Genomic DNA, 23,169 nt, shown 5'->3' with positions numbered 1-23,169 from the left:
TAGAGGACATGTCCTGAGATAGGGAGATAGTCTAAAACATTTTACTTTTACTTTTTCTCTTTTGTAAGTCTATTCTCCAAATTTATTAAAGCTTGGTCGGAATACCGCCCCTTTATCTAAAAAAAAAGAGAACATAAACTTAGTTCTTTGAAATTAATAAAAGCTTGGAATATCGATCTCTTTATCCCATAAAAAAAAGAGAGAGAATATAAACTACATGTACAGGTAATCTGTGAAATTTCATTTCCAATTTTTGAACCGGTAGGCTTCCTCTTTCCATTCAAAGCCCCTCTGAGCCAAAAATGTGATAAGAATCACGGTTCCGCGTCACAGTGCTAACACAAATGAACAAACGAGGCCCTTGTTCATGTTCGAACTATAGCTTTCTCTAGTTATGATGTACTCTTTTTTTTTTTAATTTTTATCGTTGTAGCTGCATGATAAGATTGATTTGGATTCTCTTTGTTTATTCTCATTCTTCTTAATAATTTTTTTCCCATTAAAAATTGCATTTTGCTATGACAACTAATGCTCTCGTAATTTATGAATCTCTGAAAGTATCAAGACATAGTAATATAAGATAACATTTTTAATTCAAAAGGCATGATGATATCATTTTAGGAAAGAGTTAAATGTCATTTTAGTAGCTGTGGTTTTAACAACTACGCAACTTTAGTACTTTTTTTGAATTTTTCGCAACTGGATACCCCATGTTAAAAAAACTGGCCATTTTAGTACTTTTTCGTTAACCCGTTTAATTTGTTCGTTAAGTCAAGGGCATAATAGTAACTTTAATATTATTTTTTTTAATTTTCTTTTTTCTGTTAACTCCTTCCCTTCCCCGTTATTATCATCCAAACCCTCCTCCCCTTCCCTCCTTTATTATCATCGGGAATTGGCAGCTGTGTTTAGGGAAATTGGCAACTCAGTATTTAGTTTCCAAGGGTTTAGTTCCGCTGAATTCGGGTAATGGGAAGTGGCAGAATGGTAATTTGAAGAATCAGGTTGGTGGTGCGGGTGAGGATGTGGTTTCGGGTAGTGGGAGAAGAAGGTTTTCGGATGAAGGTAGGGGTAGGAGAAGTGTCGGGTCGGTTAAAAGCCCTGCGGTTGAAGTGAACCGGGACCGTGAAGTTGTTGTTGATCGGAGTTCTTCGTATTCAGAAAACGTTAAAGATGAAGAACAGAAAGTTGGTAAAGACGGTGGTAACGAAGACCGAAAATTGATATCTGGTGACCAACAGAATCAACCGCTTGATGAGAGGTATAAAGAAATGAGGGAGGCGGCTGAGAGTGAAAGAACTCGTAGTTACGGTTTGGATGATAATAAAGGGGGAAGGGAAGGAGTTAACAGAAAAAAGAAAATTAAAAAAAAAAACTAAAGTTACTATTATGCCCTTGACTTAACGGACAAATTAAACATGTTAACGAAAAAGTACTAAAATGGCCAGTTTTTTTAACATGGGGTATCCAGTTGCGAAAAATTCAAAAAAAGTACTAAAGTTGCGTAGTTGTTAAAACCACAGGTACTAAAATGACACTTAATTCTTTTAGGAAAAGATTAACCTAATAGACTTTGAGTTCGATGCATTTTTTTTTTAAAAAAAATGTATTTTGTTTTAACAAATGATTATATCATAGCAATGTATATGTATACAGTTGTTAGAAATGAAAATTGTTATTTATATCTATTAGTAGTTTATAAATGGTAAGGGGCATGGTGCCATATATATATATATATATATATATATATATATATATATATATATATATATATATATATATATCTGACTTGTAAATTACATAAGCAATGCAAAAACAAACAAACGTACCCATTTTAATCTAACTTGTTGGAGATCTTATAGGTAGGTTATGAGAAGGATGCGTTGAGTTGTTTATTTTAGTCTTTGTAGTTATATTATTTAATTTTTAAAATTTGAAAAGTCATATTATTCAAAGAATTGAAGCTTGCGAAAATCCGATAATGAAACATAATTATTGTTGGAAATTTTTAATATCTCATTATGTAATTTGTAACCTTTAACTATAGTTTAAGAAAAAGAAAAGAAACATTAAACATGGACTCGTGGTCTAATCAAAAGTTGCAGGCAAAACCCATTCATACACACCACATAGTGCTTTTACCTTTTTGCATTATCTTCATGTGATCATGTTCATATCTTTCCATAAGCCTTTTATACATATTTTTTATTAAAATGTTTTAAGTAAATAAGCTAAACTTTGTGTTTTAATATAAAATCTAAAATTATTCCTTATGAAGTTGAATATTAAAATAGTGAGTTACACACAGTTTTTCTTGGTTTATTATTCTCACATATTAATTAGGTCATGTTTGGGATTCCTGATTTTGCACCTCCTTTTAACTTATATACTTTTAACTTATATATGTTGTTTTTGTAAGTCACTCCCTTCTAACTTATCAAAAACTCATATTTCCATTTTTAAAAACATAGCAAAGTTACAATTAGGGAATATTTCATATGATAGTAACAAACTCAAACATCTTCTTAACTTATACGAAGTTAATAAGCTATAAGGAGGTAAAAATAAGGAATCTCAAACACCCCCTTAGACTCTAAATTTCAAAACTCGTATGTTTGAGTTATTTGGTTTTTATTTATAGCCCGGGTTGACGCTAATTTTCTTTAGAGACTTTTAATTTTTAAACCGACTATTTTACCGTTTTGTTGTAAACGTAAAAAAAAATCTTAGATCTCTCTCCCTCGTTTTCTTCTTTGGCCCCCCCTATCCCGTTCATCCACAAGTGGAAACAACCTCCTCCAAGTCACATACTAACATTAACACTAGTGTAACTAAACGCACACACTACTGTGGGGCAGAGGCACATGTCTCTTAGAGAGGAGGTGTCATGTTCAAACTTAGGTGAGTAGTTTAGAATTATTCGTGTAAAGTATAGTAAGAGTAACATTAATCAAGGCTTGTTGTGCATTCTTAAACATTTTCCAAGATGCATCATCAATAGTGACCGCCTCGAACCCACTTCTCCGGACTTATTAGATGGTGATTCATATACTTTTTAATGGAAATTAGTGTTAGAATCTACACTAATTACAAAATAAAAACGATACATTCCAAACATATTAAAACTTACTTAATTAGACTACAAAGGTGGACCAAACCAAACTATTAAAATTATATGTGTCCGTAATTAACTCCTAAAATATTTATTAGCATAAGCTAAACATCTATTTTGAGTCAATAATTTATGGAAAAAAAATTCTCGGTTGATGTACTAAAAATCAGGGGCGGATCTTCATACTGGCCGGACCTTACAAGTTTTTTCATCAGGTAGTGCAATTTCTAAAAAAAACTCAATAAAACAAAATATGTATTAAGTCCGGCTCATCCAGATTATTTATTCAAAATCTTTCGGCCCACAAAAATTATTTGTTTAAGATCCGTCACAATATATAAATAAATTAAAGAATTATCATAGTATTGTATGATTGAAGAATATCACTAGCATGTTCTAGTTCCTTTTCTTTTGCGTTAGTGGAGGGCCTAACTATCATTTTGCCTTTTAGAAAAGTAAAGAATGAGAAAATAAAAATGAGAACACCCTTCACACTATAAACCAACTCTATATAAACACCTTACTCATATATGCCCTGTGTCACCACTTCTCTCTCACTCTCTCTCTAGATCATTGGGTGAAGATGAAGTCTTCCATAAAGCTATTTGCAACATTGTTGCTTGTTGTCATGTGTCTATTGGCCAATGGTAATCCATTTCATATATGTTAAAACATGCATGCATGCTTATGTAGTAACTTTAGCTACTTGTGAATAAACTCTTGATTTTGTGTACAAACATTATTTGTTTTGAATACGCGTACAATTATGTAACATGTATTATTTATCATGTATACAGAAATGGGTGGTCCGATGGTGGCGGAAGCAAGGACATGCCAGTCAAAGAGCCAGAAGTTTAAGGGGCCGTGCTTGAGCGACACCAACTGTGGTAATGTGTGCAAAAGTGAAGGGTTTCCTAGAGGAAAGTGTCGTGGTCTTAGACGCGGATGCTTTTGTGTCAAACAATGTTAGATCGATTGATCTATATATAGCTACTACGTCATGGCCGGACGAGCATCATGTGTGCCCGGTCTTTGAGAGTCCTGTTTGAGTTGCATGTTTTTATTGCATGGTGTGTTACTTATTGTCTAAGTATTGTCTAAGTACCTTTTATTTAATAAATGTGGGATGTGATCGAGTGTTGTGTTGCAATAAGTTATTATAACTATAATCAAACAAATATTACATAAATATATTATAACCATAATCAAACAAATACGAGTGTGTGTAATAATAACTATATTCGTTTCTTTGATAGTACTGAATCTTTTAATTTAATTAAAATGTAGTGTTTACATTAATATAGAAAGCAAGAGTTGAACTGGCCACTACACCGGCCGCTAGCATTTTTAAAGTGGTTAAAGCATACAAAGATAACTAGATAAGTTGCTACGCATCAAGTAAAAAGTAGTCAAAACAGCAAGTCGATCATATCAGGAAAAGGAGTAAAAAATGAAAAGAATAAGAAAAAATAAAGGCATGTGAACATGTGTGTGTATATACAAAAGTGTTGTGTTAAATCGTCTTTTAGATAGACACAACGCAACAAGTATGCTAAAATTAAATTTCTTTTCCTACTAAACCGATCCGATTATTAGATGGCCATTAGAAACAATATTTTCGTAACCAGATCGTTCATTAAAGCAAAACTTCGGTTATCGAACTAATTTGAAAACCCATGTGGTTGTAAACACACACAAGAAAATCATTTTAGCCTCATTTTTGTAAAAAAAATGTTGTTTTAAATGTTTATTTTTATATATCTTTTTATTTTTTTAATTAAAATAGCTTTTACATGTAACAACATAATTAATTGGAAAATTGGTTTTAAATAATTCAAACTATGCCCTATTGGTAAATATCAGTCACAACTTTACACTTGTCTGCTGACAGTACCAACTATTTGTGTATTTGTTTTTAACAAGCCACGACTAACGGATGTTAACTCCGTTAGTCTTTGTCTGACGTGGCCATCCCAGCTGACAAAAATTTGATTACGTGGAACGTTATGTGGCGTCTAACTGTATCCATCCCACCACTAAACCCATCATCTTCAACCTAATACTCTTTACAACCCATAACCGCCACAACACCACCCCTGCAACCATTGCCGGAACCCCGACCACCACCATGCCCATCCACAACAACCTCCACTGGAACCCACCACCTGCATGTCCACCCATCTTATCTTCTTCTATATAATACAACCACCACCATTGTCTCCTTCCTACAATCAATTGCTACAAATACAAATCACCACCCACCGCTGCAGCCTTACAGTTCCTAATTAGGGTTTTATTTATCTCGCCGGAGCAAAGGGTATAATAATCAGAATAGGGGTAAAAACCGGGAACGTCAAGTTGCAGACATCACGGCTATACACGGGGCTACGCGTCCACTAGCACATGTCCGATCAGTACGACGGAAGGTTCATTCAATAATAATAACCATTGAGAGAAACCCTTCTACGCACGGCGGACGTGGTGCCTTGCCGTCTGAAGGCGGTTGAAGTAGTCGGATCTGATTTGAACCCACCGACCACCACCAAGTTGAAAGGAGGTATATGGTATAGTCGGAAATGGGTTTTGTGAACTCCGGCAAAATTAGGGCAGAACTCCGGCAAGTTGGGGTCAGAGAAGATGGCCGGAAGATGGCCAGTTGCAGGTAGGCCTGTAAACGAACCGAACGTTCGGTGAACGGTTCGTGAACCGTTTGGCGGGAAGTTTGTTTATTTATTAAACGAACGAACACGAACAAAAAATTTGTGTTCGTTTAATTAAACGAACGAACATGAACGCATGTTTCGTTCGTTCATTTATGTTCATGAACGTTCGTTTATGTTCGTTTATTTATGTTTGTTTATTCATGTTCTTATATGTATTAATATAAAATAATTAATTATTATCTGGATGAGTCATTTAATTAAAGGTTTTATATTTTTTTAATTTGTGTTCATTGAAGTGTTTTCATTTATGTTTGTTGTGTTCACTTACATTTGTTCATCTATATTTATTTATGTCCGTTTATCTTTGTTCAGTTATGTTCCCTTTAATTAAATTATAAACAAATGAATATGAACGAACACAAATACTCTTTTTTTAAATAAACGAAAAGAAACATAAATATTTGTTCGATTAAGTGTTCATATTCGTTTAAAGTTAAATGAACGAACATGAATATGCTATTGTTTGTGTTTGTTTGATTCGTTTACATGCTTTCATTATTCACATTGATGAATACGTCGGTCTCAATCTCTAGGCTCTGTTGATTTTATTTGTGTTCGCTTGTGTTCATGAACCGTTCGTGAACACATTCGTTTCCTTAATGAACGAACATGAACATAAAATCTCGTTCGGTAAGTGTTTGTGAACCGTTCGTGAACACGCTATTTTCTTAACGAACGAACACGAACAGGACCTTATTCGTGTTCGTTCGGTTCGTTTACAGCCCTAGTTGCAGGTGGTGGGTTCTAGCGGAGGTTGCTGTGGATGGGCATGGTGGTGGTCGGGGTTCCGGCGATGGCTGCAGGGGTGGTGTTGTGGTGGTTGTGGGTTGTAAAGAGTATTAGGTTGAAGATGATGGGTTTAGTGGTGGGATGGATACAGTTAGCCGCCACATAACGTTCCACGTAATCAAGTTTTTGCCAGTTGGGATGGCCACGTCAGACAAAGACTAACGGAGTTAACATCCGTTAGTCGCGGCCCGTTAAAAGTAAATACACAAATAGTTGGTACTGCCAGCAGACAAGTGTAAAGTTGGGACTGATATTTACCAATAGGGCATAGATTGGATTATTTAAAACCAATTTTCCTAATTAATTACACGAAATTATGGAAATTGCATTTTGATCCTCTCGTGATCAAGTAAAGTCTACTTAGGATTGTCGATCTTTGATTAAGGAATGGTTACCCTTAATCAATCATGTCTAAAGACATATGATACCATAATTGATCGACCATTTACTGGATTCCACACCAAGAGGTTGATGCAAACCTCATGTCTCCTCAATTGAAAACTAGTGTAAAGGGGTCAATGTTATATTACTCATATACATAATACATATAGCCCAACATAATGAGTTAAAGGTTTTTGTCAATATCCCAAAGCACATGCCTTTGCACTTATAATCAATTTATGAAAACAATAGCGAAAACATGAATCACCTCAAAATAAGTAAAAGTAAAATTGAGTAAGTATATATGTAGTTTACCTTGTAGGAAAACATGCAACCAACAAGCAAAAACAATTAGGAGAATCCCCGGTTAAATAATCAAGTAATAACGTATTAATGTCATGTAACATATACATGAGGGTTTGATTTGATCATACCATACTTACATCATTATTGCTAAGTCTTAGTTAAGTCTCTAAGTACGTAAATATCACTTCTTGGTACTAAGTCTAGTCTTAGCCTAATCATTAATCAAATATTAAAGTTTCTAAATAAAGAAACTTTATGGGAAAAATATTTTTAACCAAATCTTCTAATGTATTATATCATATGGACAAGTTCGCCATGGTATCACAAGTAATGCTAGCTAGGATATGAAAATACATAAGTCTCATTGGATGCACACGACCCAAAATAGTAATTAAGTAGTATATGGACATTGGACAAACAGGGCCGGCAGTGGCGAAGCTTGGACTTAGTCACGGGGGTGACCGAAGTCACAGACTCAAAAATTTTCGGGTCGACGATTCGGTTCATGCCGGTGATTCGGGTCGGGTTGGATCAAACAATATAACATCTATATATATCTAATTTCTTCATTTATTAAAACAATTGTTCTTACAATAAAAAAATAAAATAATTTTTAACCACAAAGACTTAAAATATTCATCACAGCGCAAGAGGAAGGGTGAGTATGGATAAGCAAATTCAGTATTGCTACCGGTACCGAAATTGGTACAGATTTGGTACCGTCTGTACCGAATGGGTACCAAAGTTTTGAGTTTCGGCACTGGTATTTCTCAAATTTTACCTTAAATACTGGTATCGAACAGAATATTTTGGTATTGGTACCAGTATGGTACCGATCTCATCCCTATGGGTGAATACCCGGAATAGGAATTGCAAAGACCTAAAATATTTATAAAACCAAATATTTTACTATTCGACTATTATTTTGTAACTTTTGTTTATAAATACTACGAGATTTTAGGAAAAAAAAGCCAAGCAATGGAGTATTATACTTTTAAAATAATCAGTGGTGACCGGTAGCATTTTGGAAAAATACATCGGGGTGACCGCGCTTAATACCTATAAAAATTTTCAAGCAAAATCGTGATATTTACCCAACAACAGAGAAAACGGCAGTGGCCGGGGCCACCCCGGTCCCCATTGAGCTTCGCCCCTGAGGGCCGGTCTCTGAGGATGCGGGGTACCTCTAGGGCCCTGTGCAAGGAAAAAATTGGCCCATGTATATTGAACTTGTTTTTAAAGAGAAACAAAAAAAAAAATGCTCGGATTAGTCTATTTGGACAAAAAGATACATACTTATTGTTCTTTGAATTACATGAAACTTGAATTTTATAAATTTATTTATGGGCTTTTGCTTTAAAAAACTATATTATATATATAAATATATATAATATAAAAGATTTTAATACAAACAAAGAAATTGACCCAAGCCATAAAAAGAAAAGAAAAAGAACATTGTAGCCCATTTAAGTTTCAGGAAAATGAGTGCAATATAAGTTTTGAAAAAAAAATATAAAATAAGAGTGTGATAACCGTGAATTGAACGCGAGTCCACAGGTTGTAAAAACATAGCATACCATATGAGCGATAAGATATGTTTGTTGTAGTTCCGTTTGTATCTAATAAATTTATTTCGAATCCCGAATTTTTTCTTTTGGGCTCCAAAACTTTTTGGGTCATGTGCGGTTGCACGGCTGCCTAGCCCTTGGGCTGGCCCTGTGGACAAATATGACATAACTACAATAGTAACTAATGATTGCATGCCTTTAATAGTTCTACAAAAGACTAGTTATATTGTGTTTTTTTTAGTTATGTATGTTTTCACCTTACGAGAGGTTTTAATGCTAAAAGTTTTATGTTTGTGTCATTTTTTCATTATTGTTTTCACTTCCCTTAAATATGCTTGTTTTCTTTAATATTTTAATTCTCGGACGTGCATATATAAAGTTTTGTCAAACAAGGGTAAAGAGCGTTACACATTTAACATGAACTAATTTTCCATCATAAAATCTTATACAAGAACAAAATCAAAACCAATTTAAAGGAATTTCAATTATCATTATCATGGGCGTATATAAATTTAGTGTTTTGTAACATGTTAAATTATATTAAACAACACTAGATAAATAATAAAAATGACTCGCATAGCTATATATGTTCAAATCTAAGACTGTGCGTTGTGATCTCGCAACCACCAATTTCAACGGGTGGCGCACACCACAACGGCCAGCCGCGAGTGCGGTGGTGGGGTGAAGTGAACGTTGGGCTTGGGGTTTCATGATTTGACCGTTAGGCTTGGGTTAAATAAAAAAATTATTTTATATTTTTTTATCTATACAAACTACACCATGAACCTGAATAAGTTTGTCCATGAACCTCTCAATTTATTAAAGACCGGAATATTTGTGATATTTGGGTGGGTGAATTTTTTTCCAAAACTTAAGATAACTTGACAACGATTAAAGACTTCATACGGCCGACTTAGACCAACATATAGTATTTAGAGTCTTAGGTGATGTTTGTTTTTGCTTCAAACATCTTCAGGAGAGTAATGTCTGCAGGCGCGCAGACAATCAGCTGTGAAGACAGTTTGTTTTTTTAAAAGAATAAGATCTGCAAACAGCTTATAACTTCTTAAAACAAAAGCTATTGAAACATGCTTCAAACGTCTTCATCCTCCACAACCGGTCGTCCAGCCCTTCCAACCCTAGCCACCGCCTCCGTCGCTCCTCCACTTGCCGGCAGCCATCGCCACCGCCTCTGCTCCTCCAGGTACACTCCTTCTCTTCCTCTCTCCCTTGGTTCCGGTCGCCATAACCACCGCCATACCGCCTCCTGCTCTCTCCCTTGGTTCGGTCGCCATACCGCCGCCATAACCACCGTTCGACCACCTCCGTCGACCCCCCGCTGCTTCATCATTAAACCGTTCGACCACCGCCGTTCGACCACCTCGTTCTGGTGGTTGTGTTTTGGGCTGATTTGGTCTGCTTATATAAATTGAAAGAGTCGAGAAGTTTTATCGTGATTCATACAATCCGTTCAGTTTCTCTCTCAAACATCAATTTTGTTCATCTTCTGTTAATTTAGGGTTTTGATTCTTGAATCCGTTTGTTTTCCAGTTTTAGTCTTTATGATTGTTGTAATCAGTAGATAGATTCTAGTGTACCAGATGTGCTATAAGTGTGTATTTTAGAGTTTGATTGTCTGGTTGTTTTTGTTTGAGAGTTGTTGAAGATTTATGAAATTGGTAGTAGTTTTCAGAGATATATGGCAAGATTGGTAGTAGTTTTCAGAGAAGTCAACATATATAAATGATTTCTTTTATTTTGGTCCATAAACTTTCGTCTTTAGGAAAATACATTTTAAGAAAAAAGAGTGTGTCGGTTTATGGTATTTGACCCAAACCACCTTTGATTTGTTTTTGTTAAGCCATTTGTTTTTGTTATGGTATTTGAGTTTATTTTATGTGCTTTGAGTTTATTTTATGTTATGTGTTTTTTAAACTTGTTTTTAATATTATAATTTTATGTAACTTGAATGTTAAATAACTTCTATCCAGTGAGATAAGTTTGATAATTTACATATTTTCAGTTTATGCAAACAGTATCAACTTATAAAAACAAACAGTCTTATTTTTTCAGCTTACAGAGCTTCAGACCACATATTCAGCTGCAGACATAAAAACAGATGAAATCAGCTTACAGACAGTTTATGTCTGCAAAAACAAACAGCACCTTAGACAATTCTCTTTTTGTTTGTCCGCGATAAACGAGAAATACCAACATATAAGTTTTTGTCACAACTCACAAGGTCTGAAAACATATAACCTTTTGTTCTCACTCACATACAAAAAGCTTTTATTATAACTCGTGAAATGAAAAGACGACACGTGGCAGTCGCGGATCAAAAGCACACACAACAACAGTAAAAAAGAAATAATAATAATAATAATAATAATAATAATAATATGAAGAAGTTGAGGAGACTCACTTGCTGCAATTTCACTCCCATTTTCTATCTCAAAACCAACACATTTCACCTTTTTCGTACGGACATTTTATATAAACGAGCGTAAGAAAACCTAATTATCAGTTAATACTCAAATCAAAACCTGCATTTCATTATAATGGAAGACGATAGTGATGACAGTCAGCAGCTTCATAAACACCAGGTCTATTTAAATATTATTATTATTATTATTAACTGTTACTGTGTTTACGATAAGTTTCGTCTATAAGTTAATATTATTATTGAGTGTAATGTATGTATTTGATACAACAGGAGAAGGAGATAATAATAATGGATGATAATTTGGTGAAGACGACGAAGCACGTCATAGGCATGGCTTTGATGAGATGGTGTTTTCGTGGTCTCTTGAAGATATTTTGAATCAGGACCTTTATAAACACCAGGTCCATTATTATTATTATTATTATTATTATTATTTGTAATTAGTTTATGTATTGAGTCTCATTTTTGTTGATTTCAAGTGTTTGTTTATTATTATTGTTAATTAATATAATGATTTATGAAGGTTAATTTTGTCATTTGGCCTTGGAAGTTAATGTTACAGTTGTATTGTTAGTATATTTTTATTATCATGAGTTATGTTGTTGTTGTTTAGTAAGGGTGTGCGTGGTGCAGTTTGGTGCGGTTTTAGGCTAAAACCAAACCGAAAACCAAAACTTCGGTTGTTTTCTTTTTGTTTCGGTTTTTTCTGTTTTTGCCATTTGAGCCTGTAAATTTTAGGCCGAACAAAAAGTTGGCAAAAATAAATGAATTTAGGTATAAATAATTTTGTTAATTGTAAAATTATAGACTATTATACATTTGACTAAATATATTTGAGTTAAATATTTATTAAAGTTTTATAAATTACTTAATATAAAATATAAAAGAACAAAAATTTAGAAACTCAGTTTGGTTTGATTTTTACAAAAATATAAAACCAAATCGTAGGTTTTTATTTCAGTTCGGTTTCGAATCGGGTTTTTTGGTTTCTTGCACACCCCTATAATGTTCAGTATAATTATTTTTGGAATGTATAATTAGATTAGGGCCACTGGCTTATTACATTAATCTAATTAAGCCCGTGGGCCCAAATCTGATAATACATTCCAATACTTGAAGTTAATGCTTTACTTTTTACTTATAAGTTAGATGTATTGCTCATATATTGTTATCATGATTTATCAACTTCAGTTTTGTCATTTGACATTGAAGTCAGTGTTTTAGTTTTTAGTTATAATTGGATGTATTGCTCGAATATTATTATCATGATTTTTGAACTTCGGTTTTGTCATTTGACATTGAAGAATGTATAAGTCTTTACTTATAGTTTGATGTATTGTTTGTATATTATTATCATTGTTTATGAAGTTTAGTTTTGTCATTTGATCTTGAAGTCAATATTTAGGCTTTATTTATAACTTGATGTTTTCTTCATTTATTATTAACATGGTTTATGAAGTTTACTTTTGTCATTTGACTTTGAAGTCAATGTATAAGTCTTTACTTGTAACTTGATGTATTGTTCAATTGTTACTATCTTGATTTATGAAGTTCTTATAGCTTGGTTTTGATGAGATGGTATTTTTATGGTCCCTTGAAGATATTTTGAATGAGGGCCTCTATAAACACTAAAACTCTAGGTTTTATTTTATTAATGAATCTCACCTTTGTTGATTTCAAGTGTTCATATATTATTATCATGATTATGAAGTCAATGCATTAGTCTTTACTCTTAGATTGCACATGAAGTTGAATTCCAAAATTGGCTGCCTGATGATTAGATTATAAATTAATATGTCTTATAACTTCTTGTATTGAATCTCATTTTTGTTAATTTCAAATAGTCATATAACATTATAATGGTTTATGAAGTTTAATTTATCATTGTTTAGTTTGTTTTCTTGATTAGTTGTTTTGATAAAAGAAACAATGGCTTTCTTTTCTATTAGATGAAATTAACCGAATAATGATATTTGTAGGTGGAGAACATACCACTTACTTTTCAGTCTGAAAAACACTATGTTGGTTCCTTTATCTATCCTTTGCTAGAGGAGACTCGTACTGAGCTGGCATCTTCTATGGAGTCCATGTATAGAGCTCCATATGCTGAAATATTTTCTTTAAACGAGAATAAACGTCATGGAAAAATGTTGTATACTGTTACTGTTGGTAATTGGAGAAACAAAACTAGTGAACGGGGAAAAGAGCCTTACCGAACATTACCCGGTGATTTGCTTATTTTAGCAGATGGAAAACCTGAATCGGTTCCAGATTTGCAGCGTGTGGGAAGAACGTGGGCTTTTTTGTTAGTTAACCAAATCAATCAAGATGACGATAGTGATGTTGATAGTACATCAATGTGTTTCAAAGTAAAAGCTTCAGAACAAATTGAATTCCAAGAAGGGATGTTTGTTGTTTTCTTGATGAATATCACAACAAACAAAAGAATTTGGAATTCATTGCACATGCGCCAGAATATGAATATCATTAAAGAGGTTCTTTACACTGATTCTATGGTAAGTTTTTTGATTAACAAACTCTATTAGTATCCTCTTCAGTTGGTAATATCATTCTTAACTGTGAACGTGTAATGTGTTGGTTACAGGTTAAAGAAAGCTGCAATATCTGTTCTTTCGATAACGGTTCATCTCAGATGTTTGATTCACATCTTTTTGAGCAGCTGAATGAATCTCAATCAGCAGCAATTAGGGCAGCCCTTTGTAAAACCGAATGTTGTCACGGTTCTTTTGTGGAGCAGATATGGGGACCACCTGGAACGGGGAAAACAACAACTGTAAGTGTGTTGTTTATTCTTTTGCAAATGAACCGTAGGACACTTACGTGTGCTCCTACGAATGTTGCTATTATACAAGTAGCTTCACGTGTGCTAAATCTGGTAAAGGAGGCATCTAATGCTACAACTGCCAACGGGAATTTCTTTTATTGTATTGGAGATGTACTTCTGTTTGGGAACAAACAACGGTTGAAACTTGGTACAGAGATTGAAGAAATGTATCTGGAAAATCGGGTTAAGAGGCTTGCCGAGTGCTTTGGGTCTTTGACCGGCTGGAAGCACTGCATAAGATCAATGGTTGATTTTCTTGAAGATTGTGTTTCCCAATATCATGTTTATTTGGAAAATGAGTTGTTTAAAGAAAAACAACTTGCAGCCGAAAATAAAAATGAAACTGAAACTACTAAGTTGGAAGTCAAATCATTCATTGAGTATGTGCGTGATCGATTCAATTCATGTGTATTGCCTCTCAAGAGATGCATCTTAATATTCTTGACCCATATTCCAAAAAGTTTTATGAAGGAACACAATTACCAAATGATGGTCTCTCTTTTGGACGATTTAAGTTTTTTTAAATCACTATTGTTTGAAAAGAGTTTGGTTTCTGATGAGCTTGAGCAACTTTTCACTTCTAAATTGTTTCTAAATGATCTTGATAAGTTGGGTGATATGTCATCAATCAGTTTTGTTAGAGCCAAATCTTTATCTGTTCTAAACGCTTTGCAAATTTCTCTTGAAAGACTTGCTTTTCCACATTATTTGAACAGAGTTGCAATAACTAACTTCTGTTATCAAAATGCTTCACTTATATTCTGCACAACCTCTACTTCCTACAAGTTACATTCTATTGGAATGAAGCCTTTGGAGATCTTGGTAATAGATGAAGCTGCCCAGTTGCAAGAGACTGAATCCACCATTCCTCTTCAGCTTCCCGGGATAAAACATGCTATTCTCATTGGAGACGAGTGTCAGTTACCTGCTATGGTTTCCAGTAATGTAAGTCTAAACTTACTTTTACTGCCTTTTGTTTATGTTTAAATCTTTATTTATATATACAGATTGAATGTTTGTGGACAGATATGTATTGAAGCTGGCTATGGAAGAAGCCTATTTGGCAGACTGAGTTTTTTGGGCCATTCTAAGCATCTACTGGATGTGCAGTACAGGATGCATCCTTCTATAAGTTCTTTTCCAAATTGGAAATTTTATCAAAACCATATTCTGGATGCAGATAATGTGATGTGTGAAAGTTATGAAAAACAATATCTTTCTGGACCTATGTTTGGTCCATATTCGTTTATAAACGTTGTTGGGGGAAGAGAAGAAAGAGATGACGAGGAACGAAGCCGGAGAAATATGGTTGAGGTGGCTATTGTGGTTAAGATTGTGCAAAATCTATACAAAGGTATTTGTTATCTTTGTTAGTTAGTTAGGATCTGTACAGTTCTATATCTTTTGTTGTAAAGAAAGTAAAATAATGTTGCAGCACTTGAATATGGTTTATTAAAGTATATATATTTGTTTTAAAGAAAGTATAATAATGTTGCAACACTTGAATAATGTTGCAATTCTATATCTTTTGTTGTAAAGCAAGTAGAATAATTTTGCAGCACTTGTAACATAAACTGAATATGGCTTATTAAAGTATATATATTTGTGTTTGAACTCAGATACTAACATTTGTATCTGCGTGGTTAATAATCACTTATGTTTAACCACCTTTTTTTGTGTGGTTAATAGTCACCTATATCTAACCACTTTTTTAACCGCTGTTTTTTCCCTCAATTACAGCATGGCAAGACTCTAAAAAGAAGGTTACTATTGGTGTCGTATCTCCTTATGCTGCTCAAGTTGTTTCCATTCAAGAAAAACTTCCCAAAAAGTATGAGAAACTTGATGGATTTTCAGTGAAGGTGAAAACCATTGATGGGTTTCAAGGCGGAGAAGAAGATATTATTATCTTATCAACAGTAAGATCAAACAGTCATGGGTCTGTTGGTTTCTTATCTAGTCCTCAAAGGACTAATGTAGCCTTGACTAGAGCACGGTATACTATCTTGTCACAATCTTTACAATTGGTTTTTGTAGTTACGTTTTTTGTGGAACTTTAGTTTTGATTAAATTACATATACATGGTATTATCTGTGTTAAGTTTTGTCCAAACTGGCCAGCTAAAAAGTTTCGCTATATGCATATCATATTGATGTTTTTGTAGTCATAGTTACATTTTACTTAATTTTTAAGCTTTCAATCTAAACATGTCTCTTGAACCTTTAGTCTTTTGTTTTAATTTGTGTGTCTGACTCTGTTTTTGTACTGTCTTTCATTCTTTGTCTAGACACTGTCTTTGGATTTTGGGCAATGAAAGAACCCTCACTAATAGTGAATATGTGTGGCAAGAATTAGTCTGTGATGCAAGGAATCGCCATTGTCTGTTTGATGCTGATGTTGATGAATGCATGAAGTCGATCATCATAGCTGCAAAGAAAGAGCTAGACCAACTTGATGATCTGGTTCATGGCAATAGTGTTCTCTTTAAACATGCAAAATGGAAGGTACTGTACCTAAAATTCTTGTTCTGATTCCAATTATCTCATTATGTGATATAATGACATATGCTGTGTTTTTGTTCATTAGGTCCTCTTCAGTGATGATTTTAGAAAGTCGTTTGGAAAACTGACATTTGCTCGCTTGAAGAAGGTTGTTATAAATCTTTTACTGAAACTTTCTGGTGGTTGGCGCCCCAAGAACACAAGTGTAGACATGTGTTGCGAAAAGTCTTCACAAATTCTTAAAAAGTTTAAGGTTGAAGGTCTTTATGTTATTTGCTCAATAGACATCATCAAGGAAGTTAAATACATACAAGTTCTAAAGGTTTGGGATATATTACCCTTGGAGGAAATTCCTAAACTTACAAAAAGACTTGAGAGCATATTTTCCGTGTACACTGATGATTACATTAATCGCTGCACTTCAAAGTGTTTGGAAGGGTATGCTTATTTGCTTTCTACTAATTACTAATATTTATTTCTTAACATAGATTATACATGCTTTTTTTTATTTTTTTGGTGTTCAGGAATTTTGAAGTTCCTAGGAGTTGGCCGGCTTCACAAGAATTAATCAAATTTCATTCTTTAAACAACTGCGAAGGTGATAGTGAGGCAAGTGTGAGTCTTGGTGATGGAAGAGTTTATGTTGAAAACTCCAAAGTGAGTGAAAGCTTACTGCTTATGAAGTTCTACTCGTTGTCACGGGGGGTGGTGAGCCATTTGCTATCTGGTGAAGAACTTGACCTGCCAATGCAAGTAACTGATGAACAAATGGATATCATTCTCTTTGGCAAAAGTTCTTTCATTATTGGGCGATCGGGAACTGGGAAAACCACAATTTTGACCATGAAGTTGTTCCAAATTGATCTTAATTTTCGCGTTGCTTCTGAAGGGATTTATGAAGTAGAAAACAATCAAATTAGGGATGTTGAAGCTATTAATGACTCTGAAAGTAGTAAACCGAGTGTTCTCCGTCAGCTTTTTGTGACGGTCAGCCCCAAATTGTGTTATGCTGTGAAGCAACATGTTTCCCAACTTACAAGGTGCAAAAATATTTGAATCTCTCTCTCTCTCTATTTATATCCTTGCATTGATTATGTTTTCTTACTTCAATGATTAATCTTTTTAATAGTATATCATGTCAAGGAAGTTCGTCAGCTGAGATCAATCTCGAGGAGGCAGATTGTGCATCAGTCTTCAATGATATTCCAGACACGTTTGTTGACATCCCAGTTAAAAGCTATCCGCTTGTGGTAACATTTCATAAATTTTTAATGATGCTAGATGGCACTCTGGGTAGTTCTTACTTTGAAAGATTTCACGAGGCTAAAGAAGGTTCTGAAAGTAATCATATAAGTTTTGGATCTGTTGCATTGCAAACTTTCATAAGATCAAAGGAGGTTACATTTGATAGGTTCTGCTCACTTTACTGGCCTCGCTTCAATGAAAATCTTAAAAAGAAACTTGACCCTTCTCGGGTATTCACTGAAATAATTTCTCATATAAAAGGGGGTCTGCAAGCAGGGGAAAGCAGTGGCGGTAAACTGAGCTTTGAGGATTACTGTTTATTGTCTGAAAGTCGCATATCCACTTTAACCAAACAAGAAAGAGAGAATGTTTACTTTCTTTTTCAAGCCTATGAAAATTTGAAAACTAAACGTGGGGAGTTTGATTTGGGTGATTTAGTAATTGACCTTCATCATAGGCTTAAAAGTGTAAGGTATGAGGGCGACCAAATGGATTATGTTTACATAGATGAAGTTCAAGATCTTAGCATGAGGCAAATCTCTCTTTTTAAATATATTTGCCAAAATGTTGAAGAGGGTTATATATTTGCTGGAGATACTGCACAAACCATTGCAAGAGGCATTGACTTTAGGTTTCAAAACATTAGATCCTTGTTTTATAAGGAGTTTTTATGTTCTCGCACAACTCAAAAACAAAAGAAGGGTATTGTATCTGAGATATTTCAACTAAAACAAAACTTTAGAACTCATGCGGGTGTTCTTGATTTAGCCCACAGTGTTATTCAGGTTCTGTCCCGTTACTTTCCTCATTCAATTGATATTCTGGAGCCCGAGACTAGTCTTATTTCTGGGGAAGCTCCTGTTCTTCTAGAGTCTGGTAATGATGAAAATGCAATCGTTACAATCTTTGGTGGCAGCGGAAGTGAAGAGGAAATAGTGGGGTTTGGTGCAGAACAGGTAATCCTGGTACGTGACGAAACTGCAAAAAATGAGATTTGTGAATATATTGGAAAGGCTCGTGTTCTCACTATCGTGGAATGTAAGGGTCTAGAGTTTCAGGTGATTTTATTTTCATTCTGTCATGAACATATTATTTTTGTTGTGACTACTTTTTATGTTTTTTGATGTTTCATTTCCATCATTTTCAGGATGTGTTACTTTACAACTTCTTTGGGACATCCCCTTTGAAAGATCAGTGGAGAGTTATATATGAATACATGAAGGAACACGATTGGCTCGATGAGAAACTTCCTCAATCATTCCCTAACTTCAGTGAGTCAAGACATAGTGTCTTATGTTCTGAGTTGAAACAATTGTATGTGGCAATCACCCGTACACGACAAAGGCTATGGTTATGTGAAAATAAAGAGGAACTTTCCAAGCCAATGTTTGATTACTGGAAAAGAAGGGGCTTCGTTCAGCTAAGAAAGCTGGATGATTCAGTGGCACAAGCCATGCGAGTGGCGAGCAGTCCTCAAGAATGGAGGGATCGTGGCAAAAAGGTTTAATTTGATATATTACTTCTGTAAATGTTTTATGATTTGTTTTTTAACACGGTTTCATGATTATTGTTCATTTGTTTGGTTTCAGCTATTTTATGAGAATAACTTTGTGATGGCACAAATGTGTTTTGAAAGAGCTGGGGATGTGATGTGGGAGACTTTAGCTAAAGCTTCTGGTCGGAGAGCATCTGCTGATCAAATGCGGGGAACAAATCCTGAAGCTTTTTCACGCAATGTCAGAGAAGCAGCAGAATTGTTTGAATCTATTGGGAAACATGAGTCTGCTGCATCTTGTTTTTGTGATTTGAGGGAGTTTGAAAGAGCAGGTAACATCTCTTCTAAACATAATTGTCTGTCTAAGATTAAGTGACTGCACTAATTTTCTCAACATTTACATGATCGGGGCTCCTAATTTCAATTCATTATCTTATGTCTGGTGTTTTAGGTTGTGCTTTATCTAGAAGTATCAAAAACGTCTAATTGGTTGAAATTGCAGTGATATATATGCTTTCTTAATTATAGTTAATGTGGCCATTGCTTACAGAAAATCTTTAAAATGGACAGAAAGTGTTACAGATCAACCTGATCTGTTTAAACCTGTACTAGAAAGACCCATTTCAACCTGACCCGCCCATACTTGTACATCTAATCTAGGTCTGTAAACGAGTCAAGCCAAGCCAAGGAAAGCTAGACTTAAAGTTAAATGAGTCAGCTTGGCTCGTAAAAACTCGTGCCAGATCATCTATCTAAAATAAAGTTTAAATTTTGTAATTTACACTTAATGATGTCTTTAAAACGAAACAGTGTTTTGTTTTTCTTGTTATTTATATATTATTATTATTATTATTATTATTATTATTATTATTATATCTTTTAAAATATGGTGCTTAAAATACGGGCTCACAGTTTTACACTTAATGATGTCTTTAAAACCAAACAGTACGTGTTTTGTTTTTCTTGTTATTTTTATATATTATTGTTATTATATTTTTTAAAATATGGTGCTTAAAATAGGGCTCACAGTTTTTATCCATTTTTATAAATGGTGTTTAGGTTGTGTTTTATTTAGTAGTATTAAGCATGACAAAGTGGTTAAACCTTGTAAATCTTTTTGCTCCAAGATTTTGTTTATTGTTGATTTGTTGTGATAGTTTTGCTTTCTTAATCATAAATATTGTGGTGATATTCTACGAAAAATCTTTAAATGGACAAAAAGTGTTTACAAATTTGATCGTTTGTATCTGTGCAGGAAGAATCTATTTGTATAAGTGTGGTAAGATGGATGCAGCAGCAGAATGTTTCACTCTAGCAGAATGTTATAATGATGCAGCCGAAGCTTTTGCTAAAGGAAACGAGTTTTCAAAGTGTTTGTCGATTTGCAGAAAAGGGAAACTATTTGATAAAGGATTGCAGTTTATAGAACAGTGGAAAGAGTGGTGTACTGTTCAAAGTAAAGAAATAGAAGCAATCGAACAAGAATTTTTGAAGAGCTGTGCTTACGATTCCCATGACCTTAAAGATCTTAAATCCATGATGAAGTTGGTCCGTGCTTTCTGTTCCATGGAATCCAAACGTGTGTTCTTAAAGTCGGTTGGCTGCCGTGATGAGCTTTTGGTTTTGGAAGAAGAATCGGGTTATTTTCTTGAAGCTGCTGAGCTGGCAAGGTCTTGGGGTGATGTTTTAAAAGAAGCTAATCTCTTGGAGAAGGCTGCGCATTTTAAGGATGCAGCGGTTCTGTTACTTTGGTATGTGTTTTTTAGCTCGTTATGGGGAAATGGGAACAAAGGTTGGCCTTTGAAGCAGTTTTCTCAGAATGAAGAACTTTGTGAAAAAGCAAAGTCGCTTGCAAAAATGCATTCAGATATTTTATATGAATTTGTTTGTAGTGAGCTTGATTTGCTCTCTGATCAACGTAGTAGCTTGCTCGACCTCAAAATAAGTTTTCATGTTTCCCAGTATAACAAGAGTTTCAGGGGAGAAATATTTAAGATCAGAAAGATTTTGGATTCTCATTTTCGTTTAAATTCTTCGAAGTACTACTGGGAGGATGAATTACCGGTTGATATTGATAAGCACTGTGATAACATGATCTTTCAGAACCGAGTTTCTGTTAGAACATTGGTTTTTTATTGGAACACGTGGAAGGAACATGTTCTTGATATTTTTCAGTGTCTTGAAAGTTTACACAAAGAACCGAATGAACACATGAGTCATGTTGATTTTATTTTGAATTATTTTGGGGTGAGGAAATGCTGGTCAAAAGGGAATGTTGTTTACATTTTAGTCAACGAGCAAGCTCAATGGATAAAAAAGGCGGGTCAAACGGGTCTTCATAGAGATGGGAAGCTTGTAACCATGAGTATTAAGGATTTGGTGCTTTGTATAAGGTCTTATTGGCAGTCTGAGTTAGTTTCTGTGGGTATAAAGGTGCTTGAAACTTTGGAAGGTTTGCATATTTCAAACTTAAATGGTTCTGCATTTCATAAAAGCACGTCTCTCCTACACATGTTTGAGGTTTCCAAATTTCTTTTAGACTGCAAGTTTTCAACTTATTTTGATACAAAGAAGCTGGAAAGATTTCTAGGAATTTGTTCAACTTATTATGATCTTGTGTTTCCATTAGACTGGCGAAGAGCAATCTCTGCTGATTTGATTTCTTTAAGAGAGTCTCATCTATCTCTCGACTTGCTTGAGGAGATTATAAGTCAAAACCTCAAGGGTGACCTTAACTATTGGACGATCGGGAAGGTGATGATGATGTGCCTTGGTTCTAGAAAACCCGTAGCACTTGACGATCTTATAACTAGACAAATTCAGTGGAATCCAGCATGGAAGCAGTATTTTAAGATTTTTATGAATCGTGGCTTTAAAGACGTTTATGTTTCTCAAACACTGCTTACCGCGTTAGAAGATACAGTTAATGCCAACTGGAGATGTGCTGGCTACATTTCACCTCACAGTTTTGTGTATCTGTTGGAAAATCTTCTTTTCATGGCATCTTTCTATTCAAGAATCTTTTACACCACACGATCTTCTTTTGTTCAATGGTTTGCACATATTCACTCTAGTACGTCAGCCTACTCTGCACCCCCACAGATGATTTCAGTGGCAATGCCCTTTATTTCTGGAGAAATTCAACGAATTCTCTACTGTAAAAGCGACACTGTATCATGGATTAAAAGTTCGAATATTAATTTCTCTTTTTACCATCCACTGTTATCATTGAAGCTGGTCATGTTGCTGTCTTTAATATGTTTGCAAGAATCTAATTGTTCTCCAGTACTACTTGAGTTGCTGACGGGACCGAAGAATATTGCTTACTTGCTTCCAAAGAAGTTTGTCCTTGTTCTTTTAAGAAGGAGAAAGGGCCGTTACATGAACCTGAAACCAGAAGTGGTTGCAGAAGCATTTAAGAGCGTAGGGGATTCCCTTTTGATAGTGTCCACGGGGAACACAAGTCCAAGAATCAATGCTCCGTGTGCTTTATGTGTGGACCTTAAGAAATCCAAAGAGGAGATAATGAGTGTATTATTTCCAAGAGAAACTGTGCCTTGTGTTAAAATACCTTCAAACGAGACGATTCTTGAGGCACCAATTTCAAACACATCACCTGATGATATTCTGAATGTGAATTCTGAGGAACTGCAAATTAATTGGAAAGTTCTAGAAGAAATATCCGAGGCTATAAATGGGAAGCGGGAAGTGGTACTGAACAGCTTATCTGATGCAGCTATGATAAAGGTGAAGTTATACCA

The 23,169-nt window shown here is 34.6% G+C and overlaps 4 protein-coding genes across 4 annotated transcripts in view; all 4 read left to right on the top strand.

Moving 5' to 3' along the window:
- The first annotated feature begins 3,619 nt into the window (after window positions 1–3,619).
- Window positions 3,620–4,199, top strand: LOC143551349 (defensin SD2-like). Its single transcript, XM_077041806.1, has 2 exons — window positions 3,620–3,759; window positions 3,910–4,199. Exons 1-2 carry the CDS (start codon window positions 3,696–3,698, stop codon window positions 4,080–4,082), a joined length of 237 nt encoding a protein of 78 aa, XP_076897921.1. The 5' UTR covers window positions 3,620–3,695; the 3' UTR covers window positions 4,083–4,199.
- Window positions 4,200–12,977: 8,778 nt separating this feature from the next.
- On the top strand, window positions 12,978–15,649 carry LOC143551377 (uncharacterized). The gene has a single exon (XM_077041830.1). It carries the CDS (start codon window positions 13,913–13,915, stop codon window positions 15,152–15,154), a length of 1,242 nt encoding a protein of 413 aa, XP_076897945.1. The 5' UTR covers window positions 12,978–13,912; the 3' UTR covers window positions 15,155–15,649.
- LOC143551363 (uncharacterized) overlaps window positions 15,284–23,169 on the top strand; it is a 9,003-nt gene continuing 1,117 nt past the window's right edge. Inside the window, exons 1-9 of the mRNA XM_077041817.1 lie at window positions 15,284–15,521; window positions 15,908–16,163; window positions 16,455–16,671; window positions 16,754–17,106; window positions 17,193–17,708; window positions 17,798–18,971; window positions 19,061–19,414; window positions 19,503–19,740; window positions 20,664–23,155. Coding sequence (XP_076897932.1) covers window positions 15,284–15,521; window positions 15,908–16,163; window positions 16,455–16,671; window positions 16,754–17,106; window positions 17,193–17,708; window positions 17,798–18,971; window positions 19,061–19,414; window positions 19,503–19,740; window positions 20,664–23,155 — 5,838 coding nt within the window. The remainder of the gene's footprint in view (window positions 15,522–15,907; window positions 16,164–16,454; window positions 16,672–16,753; window positions 17,107–17,192; window positions 17,709–17,797; window positions 18,972–19,060; window positions 19,415–19,502; window positions 19,741–20,663; window positions 23,156–23,169) is intronic.
- The window catches only part of LOC143551361 (uncharacterized), a 27,539-nt gene continuing 20,323 nt past the window's right edge, over window positions 15,954–23,169 (top strand). The window contains exons 1-2 of the mRNA XM_077041815.1: window positions 15,954–16,163; window positions 16,455–19,740. The gene's annotated coding sequence lies outside the window, so the exon portion shown is untranslated. The remainder of the gene's footprint in view (window positions 16,164–16,454; window positions 19,741–23,169) is intronic.

This window comes from Bidens hawaiensis, unplaced genomic scaffold (assembly GCF_021521415.1).
Source record: "Bidens hawaiensis isolate Kalapana, Puna unplaced genomic scaffold, B.hawaiensis_p1.1 tig00016367_1, whole genome shotgun sequence".
Lineage (NCBI taxonomy): Eukaryota > Viridiplantae > Streptophyta > Magnoliopsida > Asterales > Asteraceae > Bidens > Bidens hawaiensis.
The sequence above is the reverse complement of the archived record's forward strand: the minus strand, read 5'-3'. Positions and strand labels throughout refer to the sequence as shown.